This window comes from Acanthochromis polyacanthus, chromosome 21, assembly GCF_021347895.1.
Source record: "Acanthochromis polyacanthus isolate Apoly-LR-REF ecotype Palm Island chromosome 21, KAUST_Apoly_ChrSc, whole genome shotgun sequence".
NCBI classification, from domain to species: Eukaryota; Metazoa; Chordata; class Actinopteri; family Pomacentridae; genus Acanthochromis; species Acanthochromis polyacanthus.
The window spans coordinates 5,976,966-6,002,550 of NC_067133.1; the positions used below are offsets into that span (position 1 = coordinate 5,976,966).

A 25,585-nucleotide genomic window follows, 5' to 3' on the forward strand; every position below is an offset into this window, starting at 1 on the left:
CAACCGAATTCCACACACTATAGAGTCACCGTATATACGCAGATTTCCTTCAAAACCACTCGTCTAAACGTGAAATGACAAGACGCCACTTCTGCGTTTTCTGTTAGGATGGTCCTCGTGTAAACGGCCCCTTAGTGAAGCCAGGTATCGAGAAGATGCCCTGGGTGTGTTGAAGTTGCTCGATAGTACAAACCACTGGAATGTCTGGTGTTGTGGAGGATGAAGCTATTTGACAAAGACAAACTGGAACAGAGGGTTAGTTCTTGATGGCAGTTCCACACTGTGTGAACTAAATGATCTGGCAGCCAGTGGAGAGATGAACTGGGGCAGATGTACTGCTGTCTTGATAGGCAGATGAACCTCAGGTGTGCAGACGATCAGGGAGCACCACACCTGCCGTCACGGTTTGTGCAGAAACCCAAGCGCAGACACTGAGACACAGAAACAGAGGGAAGTGTTAACAGTTTATCACACAATACAGACTTTATCTCAACAGACAAGATAAACACGGACTGAGAATGAACCAGAAACGAGTATGAGGAGGATAGGAAAGTTTAAAGGGAATGGGTACCTGGTTGAACAAGTGCATAAGGACAGAGCAGAAACACAGAAGCAAGTTTAGCAAATAAAGTTTAGCAAATAAATACAATAAATATGGAGATGGACTGGATTGATAGCCACAAAAGTCAACCCCAAAGCCGAAACTAATCTACTTATCTGACAGCAGTTTGGGAAGAGAAGCCAGGGAAAAGCAGACGAAGGGATGGATGGCGTGGCACCATAGACTGTATATATAGTGGACGTAGCATCTGGCTCCAAAAATGAAGCCCACCCGGAAGTGTCAAAAACTTGCTATATCACAGCGTCCGCTAGGGTTGGCTCCAAAAAGCTTTTGCTCCATAGACCCCAATTCATTTTTGGAAAAATAAAATTTGATAGACTGATTTTCTACAGCTCAGGATTTTTTTCCTGTTAGTTTTCATGGTCAAAATGAGAGATCAGGTGGCTGATCGTAAAATAAATCAATACTGAATTTTAAATAAATCATTAAAGTTGGGAGCCAGAGGGCATGGCTATACTTGATTGACAGTCCCATCACCTGGTCCTGCCCCTAGTTGCTCTCCGGTCCAGTCTGTTTGATGACGCTTTTTACGTCACTGGCTCCAAAAAATCCAAAATGGCGACCAGGAAGTAGCAAAATCCAGGCTTCATTTTCTCGGCGTTGAAACCAATGGATGACGTCACGGTTAGTTCACGCCTGCGTGGCACACACTCCAATTAATCAGTGAATAAAACGATCTGACCACAAACACCATATTAGATATCAATATTAGACATTGATAACTGTGCAAAAAGAGCAGACATTCTACTTGTAAAGAATCTTTGGATATGACAAGTGCATCAAGTATGAACTAAATCAAATGTATTACTATAGGAAATATTATTATTACTTAGCAGAAAAGCAGAATATGGCAAATCAATCGAAATAACATTAATTAACCACAGTTGTGTAGCGTTGTGGCAAAGCCAGCAAAGTTCTCTCTCTCATATTCTCTGCAGTCGAGTCACTTTATTTTGAGCGCAGCGTTTCTCACTTTCCGGTGTGCAGAGCTCAGTGTGACAAGCTTTACAGCCACTGCTAGGGCTGGAAGCGGCAATAAGAAGGCGAGGTGGAGAGGAACAGAGGAACAGAGAGCAGCTCTCAGCGACTGTCAGCGTCTCTTCAGCGTGGAGCTTCCAACAGCATGGAGCCAGGTGAGTGAAGAGGCGGCTGCTCTTTGAAAGCTTAGGATGATGCCTTTGGTGTCCCTCTGTTGCTGCTGCTGCTCTCCAGTTCATCTACTTTTATCTGTGCCTGTGTGTGCCTGCAGAGATTGAAGTAGGAAGGTGAGATGTTGGTAGGCGCAGGTTGCTCCATTCTGTGTGGTCGCTGCCACTGCAAGAAAAGAAAAACAAATGTTACTTTGTAAGCAGGTACGCATTAGTGATGGTGACTGGCTGCTGAGTGTCCACTATTGTAACTGAAGTTGATCAGAGTACATTGTGGTTGAGTGAGGGCGTGATGAGGGCATCCTGTATAATTCAGGATTTATGGTGAAGTTGTGTTTTTACCATTTTGTTTCAGTGAAGTAAAAATCTGTGTGCTTGATGAAGGGACTTCTTTTTGAGCAGATATGTCTGCTAAATTTCAAGCATGCTGGTTAGATTTCAAGATTGGCATCTGTTGGCATTGCCATCAACAGTATTCAAACAGTGAGTGTACGTCTGTGCAAAATCACTTCAGCGTCAAATGATTCAACATTCTATCACCTCTGATTGTTGCATCTTATGAACAACCTAAAACAAATGCTTTGGAAACACTATGATGAAAATTCTGGCTGTGATCACTGAAACAAAATTGAGTACACCTCTGATTCACCATCAGTCTTAGTGCATATAAACGGTCTATAGAATTTTAAAGGCATAGAGAACAATGATCAAGGGCTTTACGTTAAAAAAATTTTTCCAGAGGAACTGAAAAATCTGACTGTGAGACTTCAAAAATTTGGAAAAGGATACTGGAAGATCTGTGACCATCACAGCTGTAGGAATAATCAGTAAGTACTGAACAAGCCATAGTAGCACTAATCAGAGGTGCAGTTGCTGTCCTCTGAAATGATAACGCAGACAGTGTGCTACAATCTAGCTCCCTAAAACTGATCTTCTCTTTCTAAAATGGACCGCCCCAGAAACAACTGTGGATGGAGGCATTATGTTGTGCATTTTCCATCCATGCATCTGATTTTTGTGAATCTCTTTAGTGCCTTGAATGAATTTCTTCAAACTTGACACAATGTCCACTTGGACTCAAGAAGGAATTTAATAGCTTTTGGTGGTCAAGGGTCAACGTGATCTCAGAAAGCATGTTTTTGGTTGTAACTCAAGGATGGCTTCAACATCAATGGCAAACTTTCCCGTTTGCAAAATGTGTAGAAGGATAAAATTATGAAATTACATTTTCTTGAGGGTCTACTTTAATGCGACATCCACACAGTTTCCTGCCCATTATACTACGTCATAACTCCAAAACAGAAGAGATGAATACAAGCTTAACTGTAACTGGTCTAGTCGGTGAAGTCATACAGCTTAAAGGTGGTGTCTCTTAGCCGAGCCACGCTAGACCCATGCTCTGAAGACACAAGGGTCTAGGCACGCTGGACAGGGAGGGAGGCGGGCTAAAAGGTTGTCTATCAAATCACTCTGCAGCAATTGGGTAGGTATACAACCAATCAGCGCAACGAATAGGCTCCTAGAGCGCCGGAAATCAGAGGATGCGGTAGTTCGGTGAAGCCTTTTTATTCAGTCAATGGGTGAAGCTCAAGTATCTTACAAACATATTAACAGAAAGATTATTCAGAGTCGGTGCTAATGGAGCTCAACGACTGTTGTCGTTTTTGTTGTCGACCCTGGCAGAGAATTAAATTCGTTGCCGTGGGTTGTCTAGCGCGGCTAGGCTAGTTGTTTCCGGTTGTTTCTGTCAGAATCATCGCACCTCTGTCGTCACTTAGTTACGCCCACCTTCTGACTCCACACTTCATGGTGATTCGTCCGGCCAGTTTTAGGAGCATCCAACCTCGAGCCTTATGGAGGGTAACTAGACCCACCCTGGCAGAGAATTAAATTCGTTGCCGTGGGTTGTCTAGCGCGGCTAGGCGAGGTGTCTCTAGTTTTTGAGGCTTTGATTGGTTATGTTGAAAGGAGTCTCTGCCAGGAAGATAAGAGAAAACCCTGTTAAAAACATTTCCAAATATCCCAATCTAATCTATCAGCCCATTTAAAAGAAAGTAACTTTTCCACATCACGTTGGTAGCTTTCTTTCTGTTCCTTTGACAGTGAGGTCAGATTAGTGTTCCATGCCTGATCAATTACAGCATAAACCAAACAGGCTTCAGATTTAATCTTTCTGCTCTAACAGCATTCTGAATCCATAGACCATAGAGTATTTACACCTATACAAACATGTGCTTGATGATTTAGAGCATACTGCTTGTAAATATAGGGCATTTCATTAAATTTTGTTAACGGTTAGTTGTTTGCCAGTGACGAGACGATCAAATTATATTACGGCTTTCCTGGCCAATCCATAATTCATCACGATATGCCCCTATTAAACTATTATTTCAGTCAGTTGATTGAACATCTGGTTGTACTCTGATCTAAACAAAGCCTTACTATAAAGAGTCAGACAAACCTCTCTGATATGCTCATATGTTTGCGGCGGGAATAAAAGTCCGGCTGTTCTGACTCCTCACTCTACAAGGTGAAAATCTTTCCTCTCAATATTTGTTACTGTCAAGTCAACAAGAGGACATGCTTGTTCCTGTCTTCCTCCATATAGCCTAAAGGGGCTTCACCCTTTTTCCTTGCTCTCTCAGGAAGTGGCGAATATTTCTCATCTTCTTTTCCACCCACCCCTCTAACCGACCTCCAACCCACCCCCTTTTTTTTGTCTGCCAGCAGGGGATTAAAATGTGCCTACTGCTGCCACAAAGGAGCACGCTGTCAGGAACGGCAGCAGCTCAGCCCAGAAAATGAAGACCTTTGTTACATGCAGATGAGCTAAATATGGACAAAAACCATGAGTACTCTAGGTAATTATGTACGACTGATGGTATTTCCTTCAAACACAAAGAATATCGATGAATTATTTGACTGACAACCACTGAAGCATGTGGAAAAAAAGGGGCAACATCCATAAACTTTAGGTTAAGTTCAGGTATTTCCCAATGACAACTCTTACCACAGAGGTTCATAAGGCACCAAAATGACACAGACAAATCCTAAAATCATTAGATTTCTTAAAACAGTGAAAAACACAATTTAGTGCAAAAAAAACCCCCAAACAAACAAAATGCGTTGGAAAAAGATATAACAAATATTGAGACAATTCAAAGAAATAAAAAAAAGAATTAAAAAGGCCACTGACTCAGATGAAATGATTTCCTCTGGCACTTTGCACCCTTTAGTTCTCAGCCAGGTTCCTTTAACAGACATACTTTCAACAAGGTGTTGGACACATTCCTCTGAAATTTTGGTCCATAGTGCCATGATAGCATCACACAGTAGCTGCAGATTTGTCGGCTGCACATCCATGATGCCAATCTCCTTTTCCACCACATCTCAAAGGTTCTACTGGATTGAAATCTGGTGACTAGATCTGCTGGATGCGGGTTGCTCTGAGGTCTCGGAGTACAAGAGCTGAGCACATGCCGTCATCTTTAACCATTAAAAGGTCATCGATAGCCTAAAGCAGTACTAATAAATAATATGTGATTATTACAAATGTTTCCAAAAATTGCCAGATATGCTGGTGACCTTGGTTCTTCAGCTTTGTGTCCATAGTCTGCTGCAACGAGGTCTTTAGTCCTTTTATGCTTCCCCTCTGGTGTCCAGTGTAGAGCTGTTTTTGTGACAGAGCTTCTCTTGTTTCTAATGCGATTTCAAACTGCAGTCTTAAAATGCATATGTAATTTATGTATGCCAAGATCTCCCCAGTGACAATGGATAGCACACTGTTAATTAATGATGAATGAAACCAAGGCTAGGAGTACAAAAATAACACCTAAATTGGAATAAACTCTCTTTAAGTTCATGGGTTAAGTAACTGAAGTGCTGTAAACACCACTAGAGCTTGCCAGAATGGATAGATTTTGTATGCAGTCCAGAAATAGTGCAATCACTATTAATGTCCCCAACGAAAACTATCAGAAGATTAGTTTATGACATTTTCCCCCACAAAGAAAAAGAGTTTCATACCAGTTAAGTAGCCAAAATAGAGCTATGTGTGTGGTATATTTTTGTACAAACATTGCTTGTGAGTAAAAACTAAACAATACAGTCAATGACAGATGAACTCACAAAACAGGGGAAAAAATGAATTCCCAAATACACTGTTTGCAGTAGGAAGGGATGACTTCTGTACACTTCAGTTGACAGTCTATGAAACAGTTGCGGTGACATTTGGCTGATCAGATCTCCCATCTGATGGATCAGAACCTCTTTTTCTATTTCTCCATCTAGGTCACTGAGCTGTGCAGCCCGGTCAGGTGTGATCTGTGCAATGCATACAGAAAAGCTTATCAGAAGTTTTTTTTTAAAAAACTGCAGTTTTGGTGTGGGGGATTACAGGCTTCCAGACCTGACCCCCGAGGATAAAAGCTGCTGCTTGCTTTCCACGCATCTTTGCATAATTAGTGCAGAGCCACCTTCAATGGGCAGAAGCTTTCCGCAGACAGCCCGAGGGGTGGAATGCCACCTCCAGCAAACTCTCTACATCAGCAAGTGACTGGATCATCCACATTTTCTTATACACCTCTCTCCTGCTCTGCTACTATCTAGCATTCCTGTCTTCTTCTTTCATTCAGTCTGTCTTAGTTTCCTTACTAAATGAATCAGCAAGCTTTATCTACCTGAAAGCTCCCCCCTGCTCTTCTCCGCTGCATTCCACTTACTCCATACCATCAAAAACCCAGACTGCCTCTCTCTATCTTTCTGGGAAGGGCAGAGGGAGAGGGTAAGAGGTCTTCAACTGGTTATCAAAATGCTAATGCATTTGAAAAGAAACATTAGTCTTCCTGAGTGAAGGAGGCTAGAAAAACCAGATTATTAAACATCCACCTGTTTTATCATGTTAAAGTGTCCCTATCTCCCCTAAAGATTGCCAGATGATTTTTCATTCCCATGCAGGGACTGTGCATGGCGCCTTTAATTATTTTAGGTAGGAGCCTTGAGAGGAAAAGAATGGAAAGGCAAATCAGTAACCAACCAGTGAACGCATGAACATTTAGATGCGTTTTTGGACATTAAATAAAGGATGCTGACTGCTATGAGATAGTTTGCGAAAATGACTTCATATGTTGGCTCATGTGTTTTAAAGTGCTACATGCTAATGTTGAGAGGACTGCAGTGACCAATAATTGTGGGTTGGTAGTGGTGGCATGACATTTGTAACCCTTTGATGCACAACATGGGTTGAAAGATACCCATATTCCATTGAATATGGGTCACCTTTGACCCATGTTGTGCGTCAAAGCGCTAATGCTCCTGTCAGACGGCACCCCATTCTGTTAATCTGTTGGCAACTGAACGTACTGACTTCACGATTACATGCTCACCCTGGTAACATTTCTGGTAGCAGTCTTACCAGGTCGAACCCAGCAACATTTTCTTTCAACGCGGCACAAACCTGAACTGCGCGCATGGACACATGAAGACACATGAAGATGGTGAGCTTGTTTCGTAGCATAGGCTCCACAAGCAGTTCTTCAATAGTATCTAAAGGCCTGGGCCTGGAGTGTTTCTGTGTGGTGTTTGCATGTTCTCACAATCCAAACACATGCTGATTAATTGGTGATTCTAAATCATCCGAAGGTGTGGACCTGCGACAGACTTGCAACCAAGGTGCCCGCTGCCTTCGCCCTGCATCAGCTGGGATAAACTCCAGCCCCCCCCCCGCGACCTTACAGAGGATTAAGTAGTGTATAGATAATCAATGGATGGAAGAGGTGTAATGTTTTCAATTTCTTAGTAAGTCCTGAAAATGAATGTTTAAAATAACAGTTTAATGATGGCCACTGTCTGAGGTAATTACATTTTTTTTATGATGGGAGAAACTGGAGCAATTACAGATTTAATACCTTTACATAATGCATTCATACTGTCAAAGCATGTGTGTGGTAAATTTCAATGAACTTCGCTGGTGGATTTACCTATCATATACTCGTTACAGCCCAGTGAACCCTTAACGTTATTTCATGGGAGCAACATAGCAGCCATCTCAGACAGTGATGCTGAAATCATCCAGCTATAAGCTAAATGCAGGGCTTTTTCTGCATTTCCCACCTTATTTATCTCCTGTGAGACCAATTACCCATCGACTCAATAACTGGAACTGCCACAGCTGTCAGTGCCAGTTCTGTTTCGACTGAGGTATGGCCACTATGCTGTACACACAGACATACGCATTCTTCCGCCAGTGTGAGGTCTTTTTTTTATTTTTAGCCATTGTCGACATGAGGAGATAATACAGACATAAAGCTGGATGTGTTCTTGTTAAAATTCTGTCTGATGACAACATGCAGCCTCCCAATCACATTGTCCAACATAAAGCCACATCTCAGTGTGGAACAAAAGCAGGATCATAACTATTAGCACTTTCCTTCAGATGAGAGGTTTCTCTCATGGTGTCCAATCTAATCTATTGAAACAAATTTAGCGGCTTGTTTAAGGAGGAAATCCTTGTTTTGTTGGATTTTGTACGTCGAGTGTGCAAATGGTAGGGTAGTCTCTTAGTCTCATTCACTGAAAATATTGTTCTTTTGTTCCTTTTTCAAATAAATTACTGTAATTGTAGGAATAGGATTGCTTTGATATGTGTGGTCTTTATGAATGTGTGTAAACTTTTGTGCACACCTTTATGTAAAAATGATGAAACTTGGCGTTTTGGTGCTTTTCCGCTATGACTACAGAGTTTGGTTTACGTCAGCCATTACTGTAGTATGTAAAGAAGTAACTTATAAGTTAGGTTTTATAACAGTGCATCCTTAAAATAATGGGGAGCTTTTCACCAAGAGCAGAGAATAAAATGTAAAATCATATTTAAATGGAGAGCTTGGTTGTTTTGGAATCTGTTGTTGTAATTTGTTCTTGATCGCAGGTCATCTGTTCCTGATGTTCCTCATGTGTACTTATTGTTTCACATTTAAAGGCCTCTTGCTGCTCAAATTCATTCTTGTTTTTGGCTGGTTTGTAATCTGAAATATGTGTTGCATTTTAGTGGCAGGCACCAGTTAGTGGGTTGGATATATTAGACAGCAAATGAGCATTTTCAAAGTTGATGTGTCAGAAGGATTTGAGTAACCTTGCCAGCAAGTTGATTTCTTGCGATATTTGTGAGTTCACAAATCTCTCAAGAAACCATCTTGATCCGCTCCTGCCTTCACTTTTCGTAAACACCAAGTTGGTTCAGGCCAATCACGCAGCAGTATTCGTGTGTGGGGCGGGATATCCGGGTGTGACGACGACACCAAGCACCAGTAGATCAAAACAAACATGGCAACGGAGGACAACGATCGTGTAGATGCTGCTATTAAGTCAGTTTTAGCTGAATCTCCTATCGCTTCTTTGAAGGAAGAACAACGAGAGGCGCTTTGCGCATTTCTGGATGGTAAAGATGTTTGTGCTTTTTTACCTACGGGTTTTGGTAGGAGTTTAATCTACCAATTGGCTCCGCTCGTTGTGAAGATCCCGCGATTGGCTAAAAACAAACCTGTCAGAGGTGGGACATACTGTTGCATTGTCCAATCCATGCCTCTTTACTCCGAACGGATTTACATGGAGCGGTCCCAGATTGATATTGTGGAGTACTATCAAGTACTACACAATTATTAATCTGGCTATTGCCAGGTTAGGATTTGAGCAAGTTTGATGAGCTCCAAATTGTGATGGCTAGACGACCGGGTCAGAGCATCTCCAAAACTGCAGCTCTTGTGGGGTGTTCCTGGTCTGCAGTGGTCAGTATCTATCAAAAGTGGTCCAGGGAAGGAACGGTGGTGAACCAGTGACAGGGTCATGGGCGGCCAAGGTTTATTGATGCACATGGGGAGCAAAGGCTGAACCGTGTGATCCGATCCAACAGAAGAGCTATTGTTTCTCAGATTGCTGAAGATGTTAATGCTGGTTCTGATAGAAAGGTGTCAGGATGCACAGTGCATTGCAGTTTGCAGTTATTTGCATGTTATTATGACACAAAAACAAAGTGAACATGATAAATAACACTGCAAATCCTCGACCTCATTATGCTGATGTGAGGCTAGAGCCTCGTCAGGAAACAGCTTCATGTACTGTCAAGGTTTTCACATTTGTTTATGAAGAAAACAATGGACAAACACATGCTAATTTACTCTAATGGCAGTGTGACCTAATAACATGTGTAGCTGGAAGAGCTGGGAGTTTAAAACAACAGTAATGTGTACTCTGTCTTCCACACATTCTGTCCAAAGTTGTGTCCAAATGTGTGTGTGTGTGTGTGTGTGTGTGTGTGTGTGTGTGTGTGTGTGTGTGTGTGTGTGTGTGTGTGTGTGTGTGTGAGAGAGCCTCTCGGCGATGTGTGGGCTCTCTAATTAGTGTGTGTGTGTGTCTGTTTTTCTGTGTGTTTATGTGTACGTGTCAAACCCTGCCAGAGAATGCTGTTTTCCTCATTTGTGGTGACAAATAGGTAGCCTGTGGAGAAAGGGAGATGCGCTGCGTTGCGGTTGACCCTTGACATCTCATTTGGGTCTGATAGATGGGCGCAGTCGCACGGTGCTGTTTCCCATCTGAAGAAATGACCAGATGGCGTACACATTCTCTCCCCAACAAACTCCTTCAGCATAGAGCAGCTGCCTGGATGTGAGACTGGAGGAAAAGCCTGGTGCTGTTCTTTTTTTGTTGGTGTTTTCGTGTTCATGGTAAAGTGCATGTCATATGTAAACACAGTCTGACTGTGATTGACGAAACATTCAGAATTGTGCTTGTTTATTTGGTGTTTTCCTCCTGCGTTCGTAGCAGGGGTTGCGTTGATATTTGTAAGAAGGAGGAGCCCTCATCTAGAGAGGTTGGGGCTCATACAAGACTGCAGACAATGGAAAAGGAACTATTTATTGTAGTTAAAAGTGTCCACATTTTATTCTGTTGATGTGGATTGTAAAGATTTAAAAAGACAACTTTTGGAAAGATATGGCTCAGCTTAATTTACTGAATTCAAGTTCTTAACTTCCAGTTAAGTTAGTATCTGCTGGTGGCATTTCAGGGTTCCTCGACTGTATCAGTCTTGACAAACGTATGTAAACTTTTCTTCACAACTGCAGTCTGAAATGTAATCTGTCTAAATGGCCAGATTCCACCAAAGAGAGGCCTAAGCATTCTAATTTTGTTTCATTTTGTTTGTATACTTTCTGTAACACACACAGATGCACTTCTTCTTCTTCGTCTTCTTTTTCGTCTTCTTCTTCTTTGTCTTCTTCTTCTTTATCTTCTTCTTCTTCGTCTTTGTCTTCTTCGTCTTCGTCTTCTTCTTCTTTGTCTTCTTCTTCTTCTTCTTTGTCTTCCTCTTCTTCTTCTTCTTCATTTATTTCTTTATTTTATTCTACATTTAAGAAATACCTGCCATTCTTATATGTCTGTTCCATAATAACAGATGTATCTTTGCATTGACCCAACTAAACTATCTACATTAACTTAGAGGCTGAGTGTAATAAATTGTGTTTTTATCTTTAGTCTCATTAACTCTAGCTTGTTTGTTGTTTACTTGAATGATCAAATCATTTCTGTGCATGGACTGATACCCCTACTGCATATATTATTTCATTTAACCAGCAAAACTGGAAACTCTGCAGTAATACTCGTGCTGCATCCAGAAAACATTGACCGGAATAAACAGTATTTCCAAAAAATAACATAACTCTGATGTTGTCTGATCCATCCTGAGCTCGACCCAATGTTATCTTTGTCAAAACTGGGAGCCTGTGCAGGCTTGTAGAAAAACACTAAGGTTAATGAAGTAATGCACACTCCCAATAGACTGAAATGATCAAAGATTTAATCTGCTGTTGATGTGTATGCTGTAGCAGTTTGATCAAGCTGTACCACAGTTTGGCTCAGTGTCAAACCAAACTATGTTTAATTTAAATAAACCTAACACACCATTAGTGCGCTTTCGAATGTTATTTTAAAGCAGGGAAAGAATACAGTTACTCTAAGTCAAAATGATTTAATCCAAGTAGTGGTGGTTTTAAAAGATATTCCACTCTGGGATTTCCCTAGCCTAGCCGTGCTAGACCCATGTTTCTGACGGCACAAGGGTCTAGGAACGCTCGACAGGGAGGGAGGCGGGCTAAAAGGTTGTCTATCAAATCACTCTGCAGCAATTGGGTAGGTATACAACCAATCAGCGCAACGAATAGGCTCCTAGAGCACTGGAAATCAGAGGATGCGGTAGTTCGGTGAAGCCTTATTTATACAGTCAATGGGTGAAGCTCAAGTATATTACAGACATGTTAACAGAAAGATTATTCAGAGTCGGTGCTAATGGAGCTCAACAACTGTTGTCATTTTTGTTGTCGACCCTGGCAGAGAATTAAATTCGTTGCAGTGGGTTGTCTAGCGCGGCTAGGCTAGTTGTTTCCGGTTGTTTCTGTCAGAATCGTCGCGCCTCTGTCGTCACTTTGTTACACCCGCCTTCTGACTCTACACTTCATGGTGATTGGTTGGCCAGTTTTAGGAGCATCCAACCTCGAGCCTTATGGAGGGTAACTAGACCCACCCTGGCAGAGAATTAAATTCGTTGCTGTGGGTTGTCTAGCGCGGCTAGGCTAGGATTTCCCAGTGTATCGAGAAACAAAATTCAGAACAACGAAGTGAGGAGAGTCACTTTAAATGGGTTGAGTATTAATGCAGCAGTTGCTTATTTTACACGTTGTAATTTTAGTTATTTAATACTACTTTGCAGAAAACTGTTTTCACTTTGGCCTGAGCGAGTCAGTTTTGATTTCTTTTTTTTAATTGTTGTCAAAAAAGGCTACAATAAATTGTTATATAGAGTTTGTTACAGCTTGGCTCAAGACCGCAAAAGACAAGGAGGCAACAGCGAGGTGGCGGCTGAGAAAATGTGTTTATCTTAACCCCAAACAAAGCAAAAGCTGCGTCAAAAAATGTGAACTGTGGTTGTGTTAGCTTGTCATCGTGTAAACCATGTATGGATGTGAGCAGATGTGTGCGTCTAAAGTCTCAACGGAACAAAAACCATTCGGCCGATGTGTTCCCTGGTGAAGAGCAGCTCCTGTCAGAGAGCGGAAGGGAATGAGGGAGGTTTTTATAGGCAGAGCACATCTGCTGGATGCAGATTAGACTATGTGAAAACCTGTAATTGGCCACCACTGGTATCAGTCCAAATGCAGGTATTTTAAAGATAATACACAGATTTTTGTAAAGTAAATGACCCCTTTACTGCTCAAGCTATTTTACATTTCGAGCTAATCAGCCTGCATGTGCTGAGGCTATTAAAAACAAATATCGCCTCTATATTTGATCCTCCACCAGCCATTTAACTCAAGTGGATTTTATTTTCAGTTCATAAATGAAGCGCTGTCCGTAGCCTCAGCACCACCAAAAATGGTGCGCTTTTCTTTTGTACCTTGCCTTCACTAGCAGGTGAAGTCTGCCACCTTTCTGACTGAATTAGAAAAGAATTAGGAAGAACGCATCGGCCACACTATAATAAAACCAGTCACTGGGATAAAAATAAAGTAATGATGCAGAAAGAGAGCTCATCTGTGAATAACAGTCCACAGTAACGAGCATTTACTCTTTCCTGACTAAATCATCATCACAACGTTTACCGCCATCACCCACTTTTCCATCCCGACTGTCACCAAATACCCAAGAGGCCTTCTAATGACAGGCAGCTCCACCAGTGGTCTCTATTGATGCCACAGCGGTTATTTATACTCCAAAGCTACGAACACTTTGTCGCTTGCAGTCTACCTGAGATAATAATAGAATGAGGAGATTAGACGTGTGTTTGATATTCAAATTGGACTGAGACACAAGGGAGAGAGAGCCAAACTCAGAAAGCGAGACACATGAAAAAGATCGAGAGAAAAGCTGAGTGAAGTGAATGTGGGGTCAGCATGGAGGTGTCATGCACACAAATGTAAGTGGATGGATTGTCAGTGAATGCAGAATGTGAATAGTAAAAAGTGAAGCGTCAATGGTTTCTCTGTAAAGTGCCATAAAAAGCAGTAATTGTATTCCAAAGTGCTATGAGACTGTGTGGCAATTATTTTGGCTATGCTACACAGATTGCTAGTACTTGGATTTCACACCTTGGCTTAGAAGAAGATCGTTTTCTTTCCGACCTGATTTTTCTTTCTGGCTTTTATCTTCTCTGCTGTTTCTAGCAGAGTTACTGTCTGGCAGTGGGACATTGGCAGCAGATCCTTTGGTCCTGCAGGTTGTGGACGAATTAATAAATCATGAGAAAGAGGCTTTGTAATTGTACTTATTATGTATTCGTACACACTGGGGCAATGTATGTTAGGAGGACAGATAAAATGATTATGTTTACTACTTTCTTCACCAGTTTTCACAGTCATTTTCAGTTAAAAAAAGTCACAAAAATCTCTATCATGTCATAAGATCAGCTACTGCATGTCAAGACAAATAGCAGATTTTACAATTTCAAATAAGATCAGTTCTTTCTCTGTGTGACAAAGAGCAATCTGGGGTTCAGAGCATTTTTGGGGACCCTTACAATATTCGGTAGGTGGTCATAATATTATGCCTGATCGGTGCATATACTGAGGATCCAAGCCTCACAGACAAGGAGGTGTTTGTGTCTCACGTATGCCCTCCACAAGCACTTCAAATGTGAGTTCTTTAATAATGCTTCTGATCAACCTGGTATCACAGATTGAGTCCAGATGTTGGGATCATCACTCCAGTAATGTTGATTTTTTTTTTTTAAATTTTGGGATTAAAACGTTTCTGGTTATTCTTGTTTAGAAAGTTCTGGGAGTGAGAAAGATCAGGAGGACAGTAAAGGATGTAATGTTCCTTTCCTAGAGGTGTGGTTATCTTCAGGATTGCCTCCTGTTGTCTCCAAGAGGGCTGTGAGCGGCATTTTGATGTAAACCTCCGAATTACATGCTCCATTTGGGTGAAAATTCTGGATTAGCTGTCTTCTCAAATGGCATGCCTTTGGATTAGATCTGGCAATAAAGTGTTGTTCTGCTCCTTAGTAGGCTACATGTTAGATGGATGGTTTAAATGTTGTGCCTGATTGGTGTAGTTTTGATGTCTTTAGAAATTAAGTTGTTCTACAGTACAGAAAGCTGTTAGAATCAGACTGGTACTCTATGACAATAAATACTGCAAGACAACAGAAATGCATTGGCTTTCAGAGATTTTGCCAGACTGTTTATACTGTGGTAGTCTTCCATTTCTTATCTCTACTCGTACTGCACATTCTTTTGTGTTCTGTAGTGTGAATCATGAGGAATGCCACTCCACTGATTAGAAGACGTCTTCCTGCCCAGAGTTCATGCTGGATTTTCAGTACTTTAAAATATGCATTGAAATAAGACGGCTCCCTCGGCTGTACACTTTATTCCCTTTTCCTCCAGCTGTAGTCCTCCATCTCTGCGGTCTCATCATTATTCTGCCACCACCTTTCCCTCAAGCTTCAAGAGTAAGCTGTCTATTCTCTGGCCTATCTAATCCAAACTTAATCTGAGGCACACATACGCCACCCACCACCACAAAGAGACGGAGAGATGAGGAGGGACATGGAGATAGAAGGGTGCGGGAAAAATAGATTGCCGAGCGAAAAAAGTGAGGTGAGCTAAGCGAAAAAATACGGGAGAAAATTAAAAGCAAGGAAAGGCAGAGACGGCGAGTGTGAGTGAGTGACAGACAAGAGGGAAATGGAAAAGGGGGTTCACAGATGCGTATCTCCAATTACAAGCAGCTTAGCGGCACACCTGAACAAGTACGCCTCTGCCAAAGGAACAGGTGGATTCGTGGTGTTTCCTTTTCACACGGCTGCTGACTGCTCTGATTTTTTTCCTGAGATTACCATGTTTTTGGACAAGCACTAGTTCAGATGCAAGCTGAGCTCAGGTGTTGAATTAGAAATGCCAAATCAATGTTGACTTGCTCCTTTACCCCAGAATTTTTTTTTAACTTCATCTCAAGGTCTACCTCAGATAATGGCGTTTGCAGAGCTGAGATGTTGTCAGAAACTCACTTGAACATACACCGATCAGCCACAACATTATGACCACTGACAGGTGGAGTGAATACCATCGATCATCTTCTTATAATGCAACGTTCTGCTGGGAAACCTTGACTCCTGACATTCATGTGGATCAATCCATCCATCCATCCATCCATCCATCCATCCATCCATCCATCCATCCATCCATCCATCCATCCATCCATCCATCCATCCATCCATCCATCCATCCATCCATCCATCCATCCATCCATCCATCCATCCATCCAGGATAGTGTTTCCACAGTTCCACAATCCCTGTCTTCTTGAGATCATTTAAACCATGATGTTAATGGTAGGGGGTTGTTTCTACAGCTTTACTGAATTTTTATTGATTTCATCTGTAAAGCATTTATTTGACCTGTTATTTGTATGAAGAGTACTATAATAAAAAAGTCTGACTGACTGATTGATTGATGATGGACTCGCATTACTGAGGAACTCGTCAAACATGGGTCCTTGCATGTTTCACAGCACGGTGAAAGTTTTCGCTGCAAAACTCCTCTTGGCATCTTCACCTTGGCCAAATGATTTCCGCTTTTCTGGGACCAACTCAGGGGAGATAAAAAGCCTTTCATGTGAAATGGCAAGCAATTAAAAATATATTAGCCACTCAAGGCCAAAAAATAATTACTGCTCCTTCACCAGGGTGTTTTTGAAAATAGATGCAGGCTGCAATTATAAGCTGCATGCACTTACACGTGTATGCAAACACACAGCGTACTACACAGCACTGTGGGGTGGGGGACACAGGTTACCTCCACACAATGCATTTTAAAACAGCATTTTTTAATCAGAAATGGTTTCTGTCTAGTTGAACCTTTGCCTTTGGTGTCAGCGTAAGCATGAAGTAAGAGGGTCGGTCGCTTAGTTGTAGAAAACACCACAGAGGAAGATCAGCAATGGGGAGAAGCAAGACCAGACATTTGCTAACAGCAGTTGCTAACAGAGACAACAAATGAAGCAAGACATATAATTCATTACCCATGCTGGATCAAAGACAGCTAGGTTTTTTCACCTGTCACAATGATTTCCCATTATTTTATGTGAAACTTAATCACACATTTTTCTTAATATCATTAAAACTGCACAACAAATCAAAGTCACTGCAACTTGAGTTGCAATTTTTGATATCAAATTTGCATGTTTACTTTTTTCAGAACTGTAGGATGAGTAATGCAGTGGAAATTTTGCCAGAAGAATCTATAATAATGACGAATAGTAAATATGCAGTGGGGTGCGCTTTAATCCTGAAGCAATAAGTTTACTCAATAAGCCCAACAAATAAACAACAACATGCTTCAGTGCTCCTCTGTTTTGCACAAAATAAGGAATTTAGCTGACAGAAAAATATACTGGTATTAGTTTTGCACAGCAGTACTGCCAATAAAAGGATTAAAGTCAACAACAATGAGCCAATGAAGACCATGTGCTGACACCTTGTCAATGATAGAACATGCAAGCTAGCTTTTTTATACAGTAGGCAATGGGCAATGATGTGTTCAATTAATGTCTCTAACATCTCCAATGAACCTGAAGGTGGCATCTTAAGGTGTGAGAGTGGAACTGGCCACTTGTCAAAAAATAGCATCCCTGTAGTTCAATACACAGAGGGGACCTGCAAAGGAAAAAAAGGGTGACAGAATCTAAACTTCTGTTTTGATGGTAAGTTAATAAAATACACGGGTGCCCATAGCTGAGGTAAAAAGAGGCTAGTGAAACAGGATTCTCGGTGCCAGAAGGAGCCAAAATTGTTGTCAAACTCTTGTACTATAGCTGGCAGCCCGGTGCCAGCTTGTAGTCGTAGAGGATAAGAACTGGCAACCTGGTGCCGATATTGTGTGTGTGAGAGAGAAATGCAGGTTGCTGGAAACGGGGATGAAAGAATGAATAGCTGGCAGCGCGGTGCAAGACCAGAAAGAAAAAAGGTTGTTGGGCAGTTTCAAGGGAGGAAAGGTGAGTTGGTATTCCATGCCTTGAAATTATAATTAATTCTCGGAGGCGAGGCGCTGTGGAAGACGTGAGCTAGATGGGAGAATGATAGATGTCTGTGTCTCCAGGATGGACAGCTATGTTGAAAATTACAGTCATGTTATTGTCAAGCTCTTGTACTATAGCTGGCAGCTCAGTGCCGGCTGATAGTCATAAAGCATAGGAACTGGCAACCCGTTGCCGATGGCAATAGAACGAGATGAAAGTGGGAGAAGCTGGCAGCCCAGTGCCAGACAAGTAGGTTGCTGGTAGATAGGATGAATCAAACCTATGGAGAGCGTGGTGACTCCATGCTTGGTACACAGCCACGACCGTACCAGAAAATTGTTGTGGTTTATCATGTGTTGAAAGTTCCTAGAGTTTGTCAGAAGTTGAAGTAGTTTCATTTTGCTGTAAGCGGGGTGGCAGGTGAAGATTTCTCTTAAGTTGCACTAAGGGTGATCTGGTTCGAGATCTCATGTAGACGACATTTGCAGAACTGCTTCAGGCATTAAGTTTTTTTGGAAAAAAAATTACTCTGCCAAGGAATGCGGTGGAGTTATGTGATGATCAGCGTTTGTTCGTCTGTTAATCTGTGAATCTGTTCGTGTGCAACATTACTCAAAAACGGAATAACGGCTTTGGATGAAATTTTTGGGGAAGGCCAGAAATGACACAATGATCACCTCATTAGATTCTGGCAGCGATGCAGCTTACAGGCAGTGTAGAATGATCCGAGACGAGTTTCCTAATTAATTCAGCTTTATTAACTTGCCACTCATTCAGCATACAACTCAGAACACAACATGCAGTTTCTTACACTGCTGCCAGGTATAGGTGGGTCTCATTCTGCCCTAAAGCATGTTGTAGCACTGCTGTAACACACTTGACTTAGTGACCTGCTCTCTACCTCTGTGCATATTGGACAGTTTGTTAAAGATTTAATTATCTTAGCACTGTAACTATGACAGCAAGTGAATGCTACATCAGCTGCCTTCTGACAGTCAAAATGATTGAGATCCTACTACAAATCCACCGCTGTGGTCTTATGGGGACTTATCAGTGGGAGCAGCTTTGGCGGAGTGCTCTGAGTGCTTGTTTTGTATTTATTTTTTATTTCTGGGCGGAGCTACAGGTAGCGCGATGACATCACTCTCTGGTGCAGCATTGTTGTGGTTTGCTACGTGACCGAAGCTCCGGGAGCGTATAAGAAGTTATCATTTAACTTTATTTTCAGCGTGGTGGCTGGTAAAGTGTCTCTTTTTGCTTTCTGAAGACCCGAGACGTTCCGGTCGGTGATTTGGTGTGGAGTGACGTCAGAGCATCTGTCAGGACTGTAGGAGCGCTGATCGTTTCCGGATGTGGACTTCTCTGGACGCTTAAATGCTTCGGGAATAGAGTGGAAGTTGAGGAGGGAGTAGTTGCGTTTTAGTTAGGGTCGGGCACCGCGGTTAATGACGGTTCTGGAGCGACAACGATCTCCTCGTCTTTGAGATCTCTTGTGGATTATGCTGATCGGAGTGGAGGAGATCTGGAACCGGGCTGGGCGCTTCGTGGTGAGTCAGAGTTTTCTAAAACTTTCAGCCTGACAGCGGCTGAGTGATGATGTGTTACTCCATGCACAAGAAGCGAGAAAACAAGCGGGAAGGGCAGAGTGGCGTGCACTCATTGGTCACTTCATTAAATACACCTTGCTTGTAAAAGGTTGGAGCCTTTAAAACTGCCTTAATTCTTCATTGCATACTTTTAACAAGGAGTTGGAAACATTCCTCAGAGATCTTGGTCCATGTTGACATGATAGCATCTCACAAAACAAAACTGCACCTTTCAGAGTGGCCTTTTATTGTGGGCAGTCATGGTGTCTAATCAGCATCTTGATATGGCACACCTGTGAGGTGGGATGGATTATCTCAGCAAAGGAGAAGTGCTCACTGTCACGGATTTAGACAGATTTGTGAACAATATTTGAGAGAAATGGTGATATTGTGTATGTGGAAAAAGTTTTAGATCTTTGAGTTCATCTCATAAAAAATGGGAGCAAAAACAAAAGTGTTGTGTTTATATTTTTGTTGAGTGTATTTTAAAGCTGCATTGTAAATTTAGCAAATTCCTGTAGTTTCTTTCTGTTTCTTTCTTGTATCTTTTGCTTTTTTCTGTTGAAATTTGTCATTATTATACTCATATTTATACCACCTTTCACCTCAGATTCCGTTAACCCTTTAAACCAGTTACTTCCTTTAAAAAAATCAGGAAATGTCAGTACCTATTCCCACTGTTGCAGTCCAGCCCCTAGCACAGAGCTTTAGTCACCTCACATATTCACGTTACTCTAGCTGGGTGTTTCCCTGGATAGGACCCAACCTAATAATTTCATTCCAAAACTGTTGGGGATTATGAGTTTAATTAATACACAGTGAAAGGGCCTCTATGAAAATTGTGTTTCACAGAGCACAACCTCTCTTCCCTCGGGTTTTTGTTCCTACATGTGAGATTTTTATTCTCTGCTGTTTGTAGTTAGTCTGATAAAATCTTTAATTCTCATTTCCATTTGGGTTTGTAAGATTTTCTAAAACCTTTATACGTTATCAAATTCACTCGTAGCACATCTGGATTATATCTGCATAATCACAATAAGCACCTAAATCCCTTTGGGCAGATTTAACACACTCTGACTGCTCTATAAAGTTGAGTAACAAATTACCCTGACTAGAGGGCAAAGATTAATCAGGGAGTCACTTTAGTGAGTCTTATTTCAATCTCTGACGTCAGGAAAGAATGGGTAGGAATTTAACATCTATCATGCAGTAAAGAGAAGCCCTCTTCCCCTAATATCTCAATTAGCTCATTTGATCGGAAGCATTATGCCTTCATGGGGAACAATAATGGTCTATAACTGCTTTGAATTTATCTTTGCTTAGAAATTATTGACCACTGAGCATACAGCATTTCATATTCCTGAGAAGCGCTGTATTTCCCCAGGGTTAATAACTATCCTGTCTGAATTATTCCTCTTGGAAATATTGTCGCATCCACTACCAGCACACTTCTTGAAATCCCAGCTCAAATAAACAGCATCCACACCAGACCGACTGACCCTTAAAGGCACTAAAAGGATTGAGAAACAATTGGTCTTCTGGATTCCCTTAGAAATAAATAACAAAACGGCACCTGCACATTGCAGCGATTGTATGCTTCACGCTAATTTATTCTGTACTTTAACGTCATAAATCTCCAACAGTTCTCGTCTCTCTTTCTAGCCCGTAGTTCTGTTTCTCTCCCAGATTCTTTGTTTCTTTAGTGGGATGTGAGGGAGGCAGTCCTCTGTCAGAAACACACGAACGCACACACATGCACGCACACGCTAGCAAAAGCCAAAAAGGGAACAAGGTAGAAGGGAGGAAAAACTCATCTTTGCACCTCCCTTTGAGTGGTAGGAGCAGATAGGAGGCCACATATACTGCAGATTATTCAGCATCCATTATGGAGTCTGCATGCGTTTCCTTTATGTCTCACACTGCACAAATAATCTCAGTCTGTCAGCCTCAGAGGGTTGCAGCTGATACGGTACTAATTCTACCATAGTAGTTTTCTTTTACACATTTGGACAGTGCCTCCTAATAATACATTACAACTGTTTAGAGTACAGAGAAATCAGTGGTGCAGACTTTTTATTAACATTTTGGAGAAACAACCATAATAATTTGCCACCCTGTATGTTGTAACAACAGCTGAAAGGAATTTGAGATTAATGTAAGAAGATAAAATATTACATTAAAACTGTATTTACTCCACAACAGTTCGTTGACATAAGGCATTTACTTACTTGTGAGATACCAGGTCCTAAAGATGCTTTGGTGGCGCAATGGTTGGTACGATTTTTGGTGGATTTGCTGGGTTCCAGTATTGTTTTGGTATACGGACACAAACTGTCAGTTTGGGCTTTATGCTTTGGACATCCAGACATTTTTTGAAAGTGAAAACCTTTTGGTTAGCATTCGCTGTTTGACTACAGAGGCTATGTCTTAGAGCAACTGAGATTAAGATATAAACTAAGAATATATATACAAAGATTAAAGGCTGCACAGTGTCTCGGTGGTTAGCACTGTTGCCTTGTAGCTAGAAGATCTCCTGTTCCCCTCCATGACCCTAATGAGGATGAATAGATAAGGGATGGATGGAATATAAAGATTAAGTGTTAAGATTAAACAGATATTGAGTGAAGGATTTAAAGCTAAACCAAGGTTTCTGCATTCCAAAAGAATCCCCAATGCAAATGAACAAATATCAATTAAATAAAATTAATATTGAATTACTTTAAGTACAATTAATAATCAAAAACTTTAAAGTGTCATGACGATACACTCCGCAAATACAGCCATGCAAACATGACTATATTCTAATGAATGGGTGATGGACAGCAGAAAGATCTGCAGCTCTGACTGTGGCTGTTGTATTGTGCTTTTGAGCATCTGTGATTTCAGATCTTACTGTGTCAGACAAGTGTCCTGTTACCCCCCACTGTCTGTAGGTGCCACTGTCCTATTATCACATTTGATCCTGTTTTATGGCTCTTATCCAGGTTGTTTCCTCCTGACTAGATCCTTGCTTGTGTTGTATCTACTCTCAGACGTACGTCACTTTGGATAAAAGCATCTGCTAAATGAAATAGAACTGTAGATTGCAGTTTGTCTTCTGTCCACCAGGGGCTGACATTGAGACAGCATAAGGGAATTCACAACAAGGGTTAAGACTTGTTTTTAGGGTTCATTTTAAACTCACTTTAAAGGGTTGGGCATCGACATCAAGCTGTTATGATTAGAATTAAGAAAAGGTATCACTGAGTGCATCTACACAGAGATAAATACAAGTATTTGTGTGCACTAGTGGATGTGTGGGGAAGAATACTGGTGAGTCATAGAACAGCGCTCTCTTAACACTGAAAAACTGTTTTTGTTGACACCCTTCTTGTGTTGTTTGGGTATTAGTGTGTTTCATGTCAGTATTTGCATTCATAGATGTTAAAAATGTTTTGCATTCCTATGACCATGTTCAAAACCACGCCACAGAGCAGATAAATCATTCATGTCTGTCACTCTATCTGTTCTGCGAAATTGGCTCCCAGTGGAGCGAATCATGATAAGACCAAACAGAAGGTAAGCACATCAGAAAGACTGCATGTTACATAATCCTGGGGCTGAAACAGAACATGCACAGTGTTCACGCTGACAATTTAAGCTAAATTCACCACGCAAGTGTTACATTGTAGGTGGATCGTAATGTGATTATTGGGTATTGTCACAAAGTGTGTCAGGAAATGGGATGTGGATCAAAATAAGCGTTACACAACCTGACATCTATTAACTCACAATGAACTCCTTGTTTTTTCACCAAAATACAAATGATTGCATATCCGTCAAACGATCACTGTTGCTTTTCCTTGACTTCAGGGCCCGGGCCAGGGAAGGAATAATTCATGAGAGAAACTCTTTGGATATGCTAAGAAGAAAGGAGAAGTCATTAGTCTGTGTAGTGCTGCTACTTGTTCAATTAGAGTACTAATTCAGAGGCAGTCTGACTGATGAGAGTTTTTAATTGTAATCATGCTGCATGACCAGTGTGATTAATGACTGAATTAAAGGGCCTAAAGTTTGATAAATGTTGTTGATTGCACAGATCGGTCCAATCAAGACCAACACCACATCTGTCAGAAAGAGAGAGAGAGGGAAGACAAGATGAGTTAATTTTTTTGACTAAATCTCTGCTACTTTCCCTCGTTGAATTACCTTACTGTCAAAGTTTAGTTGAGTAACAAAGATGTGCTTAAGCCTGTGGCAAGGTTAAAATGCAGTGGTTGTGTAACAGAATGATGTCACTTCAAAATGTCCACTTATTGAGTTATTTTTTGTCTTAAACTTTGAACACATCTTAAATCAGACTGTCATCAAATGACCATTGGGTCTCTACGCTGTAATCATTGAAGTTCCATCATGTTGAGAGGAAAATGAATATGATTTGATCATGATTACTGATGGGACCCACTTGAATCAAGTCTTTTCCAGTCTGGATCTACTGATACTGACAGTCAGACCTTAATCTCCTCAAATGGTTCCAGTCACATTTGCAAGCTAGGAAGTTCAAGATTCACATAGGTGATCATTCTTTAACTATCCTGCTTACTTGTGGGTTGTTTAGGGCTCCAGTTTGGCATTCTGACCCAATCATTTTCATTATATATACTGCCCTTGGTGTCCTTTTTAAAAAAAAAAAAAAAAAAAGAAGATTCCTTTTTTGTTATGCATTTGTGATATGCACATCTATCTATCTATATGTAGAAATAAAACAATAGAGTTCTATGCAACATTTGCTCAACTGCTTCAAATATATTAAAACCTAAATTGATCTAAACTTACTCAATCTTAATGAAAATAAGATAGTGTCTTCATGGCTACACACGTCTGTCTGTGATCTTCTGGAAAAAAAACCTTGACCTGAAACTAGCCATTTCCTTCAGATTTGAGATTCTGATTACTGGCCTCACAGCTAGAAGATCTTTTGAGTAATTTAGTATATCCTTCTTTCCTCAGTCTATAAATATATACTCTTGTTTCTCTACTGAGCTGTTTCTTTCTAGACATTTCTGTGGTAGTTTGTCAGAGATATGGACACAGCTGTGATTTGTTGGGATTTTTGTCTGCAGACTCTCAAAAGCCAAAGAGTTCAAGTCAATAATGCAAACTGTGATGTGTGATTTGTTTAATTTTTCGCTGAAATTGTCTCTTGTAAAGCTTCCCAACCCTAAAAATAAGCTCTTCTTTTTTTTTTTTTTTTTTTGTCAACATTTATTCAGCAATTGCCTGGTAACATGACTGTATAACTAAAGGTAAACTGAGTAAAATGGTGAATATCGGTGGAAGCAAAGTCTGATCATGCAGTAAATGCTTCCTGAAATCCATAGAATTCATTCTGGTTTTTAAGAAAGACATTGTAAACAGAAACTTGAAGTTGCTTCCAAATGTTTGGCTTGAATTGGCCTTGCTTCCAAACTTGTGGCCTGTAGTGTTTATTAGATATTGATAGAGATATTTATGCCTTTCAAGGGTAGAGATAGTATATTGTAGACAGACAGGGGATACAGTTAGCTCAAAGTATGAATAAGTGACTATCTGTATGCAGAAGTAACAGTGCAAATATGTTGTTATTTGAAAAATCTTTCTGCACATTAAGTCAACAGATTTATTTATTTAGGTCATCTGAAGCCCCTAAAATACAAATAATCACTTATTATTATTATTACAGCAAGAGGAGAAAACGAATATGATGGTGTGAGTGCAAGAGACGTGATTGTATTTGCATTCCTTTGAGACGATCTTACATTCAGGTCAGAGAAAGGGCAAGTCAGTGAGAGTCCTCACAAGTAATACAAACTTTAGCTTGTATGAGTGTGTCTTCAGGCCTGTACCATCTGTTACCTCAGTCAGACTCAGGATACACAGACCACAGGCAGCTTCATCACTGCTCTGCTCAAACACATAAACCCACATTTTCACAATTTATCAGTTACTTGGTGATTAGGAGCACTGGCATTATCTTTAGTGTATGTATTGATACATTTGTGCCACATTATGTTGGTAATGATTGCTGGTTGACAGTATCAGCCTCTAGTCTGACAATGTAATGAGGATGTGTGAACATAGTTTAAATTACTTCTGACACCAGAAACAGAAAATTCCGTAAATGACAGCAACTATGTGGTGAATTTAGTTG

At 40.9% G+C, this 25,585-nt stretch overlaps 1 protein-coding gene across 2 annotated transcripts in view; it reads left to right on the plus strand.

The window, feature by feature from the left end:
- The first annotated feature begins 1,622 nt into the window (after nt 1-1,622).
- rbfox1 (RNA binding fox-1 homolog 1) overlaps nt 1,623-25,585 on the plus strand; it is a 275,224-nt gene continuing 251,261 nt past the window's right edge. Inside the window, exon 1 of one of the 2 annotated variants that reach the window (XM_051941397.1) lies at nt 1,623-1,755. Coding sequence is in view for 1 of the 2 variants with exons in the window: in XM_051941396.1 (XP_051797356.1) it covers nt 1,746-1,755 (10 nt within the window). In the remaining variant the exon portion in view is untranslated. The remainder of the gene's footprint in view (nt 1,756-25,585) is intronic. The other variant, XM_051941396.1, reaches the window with a different exon arrangement.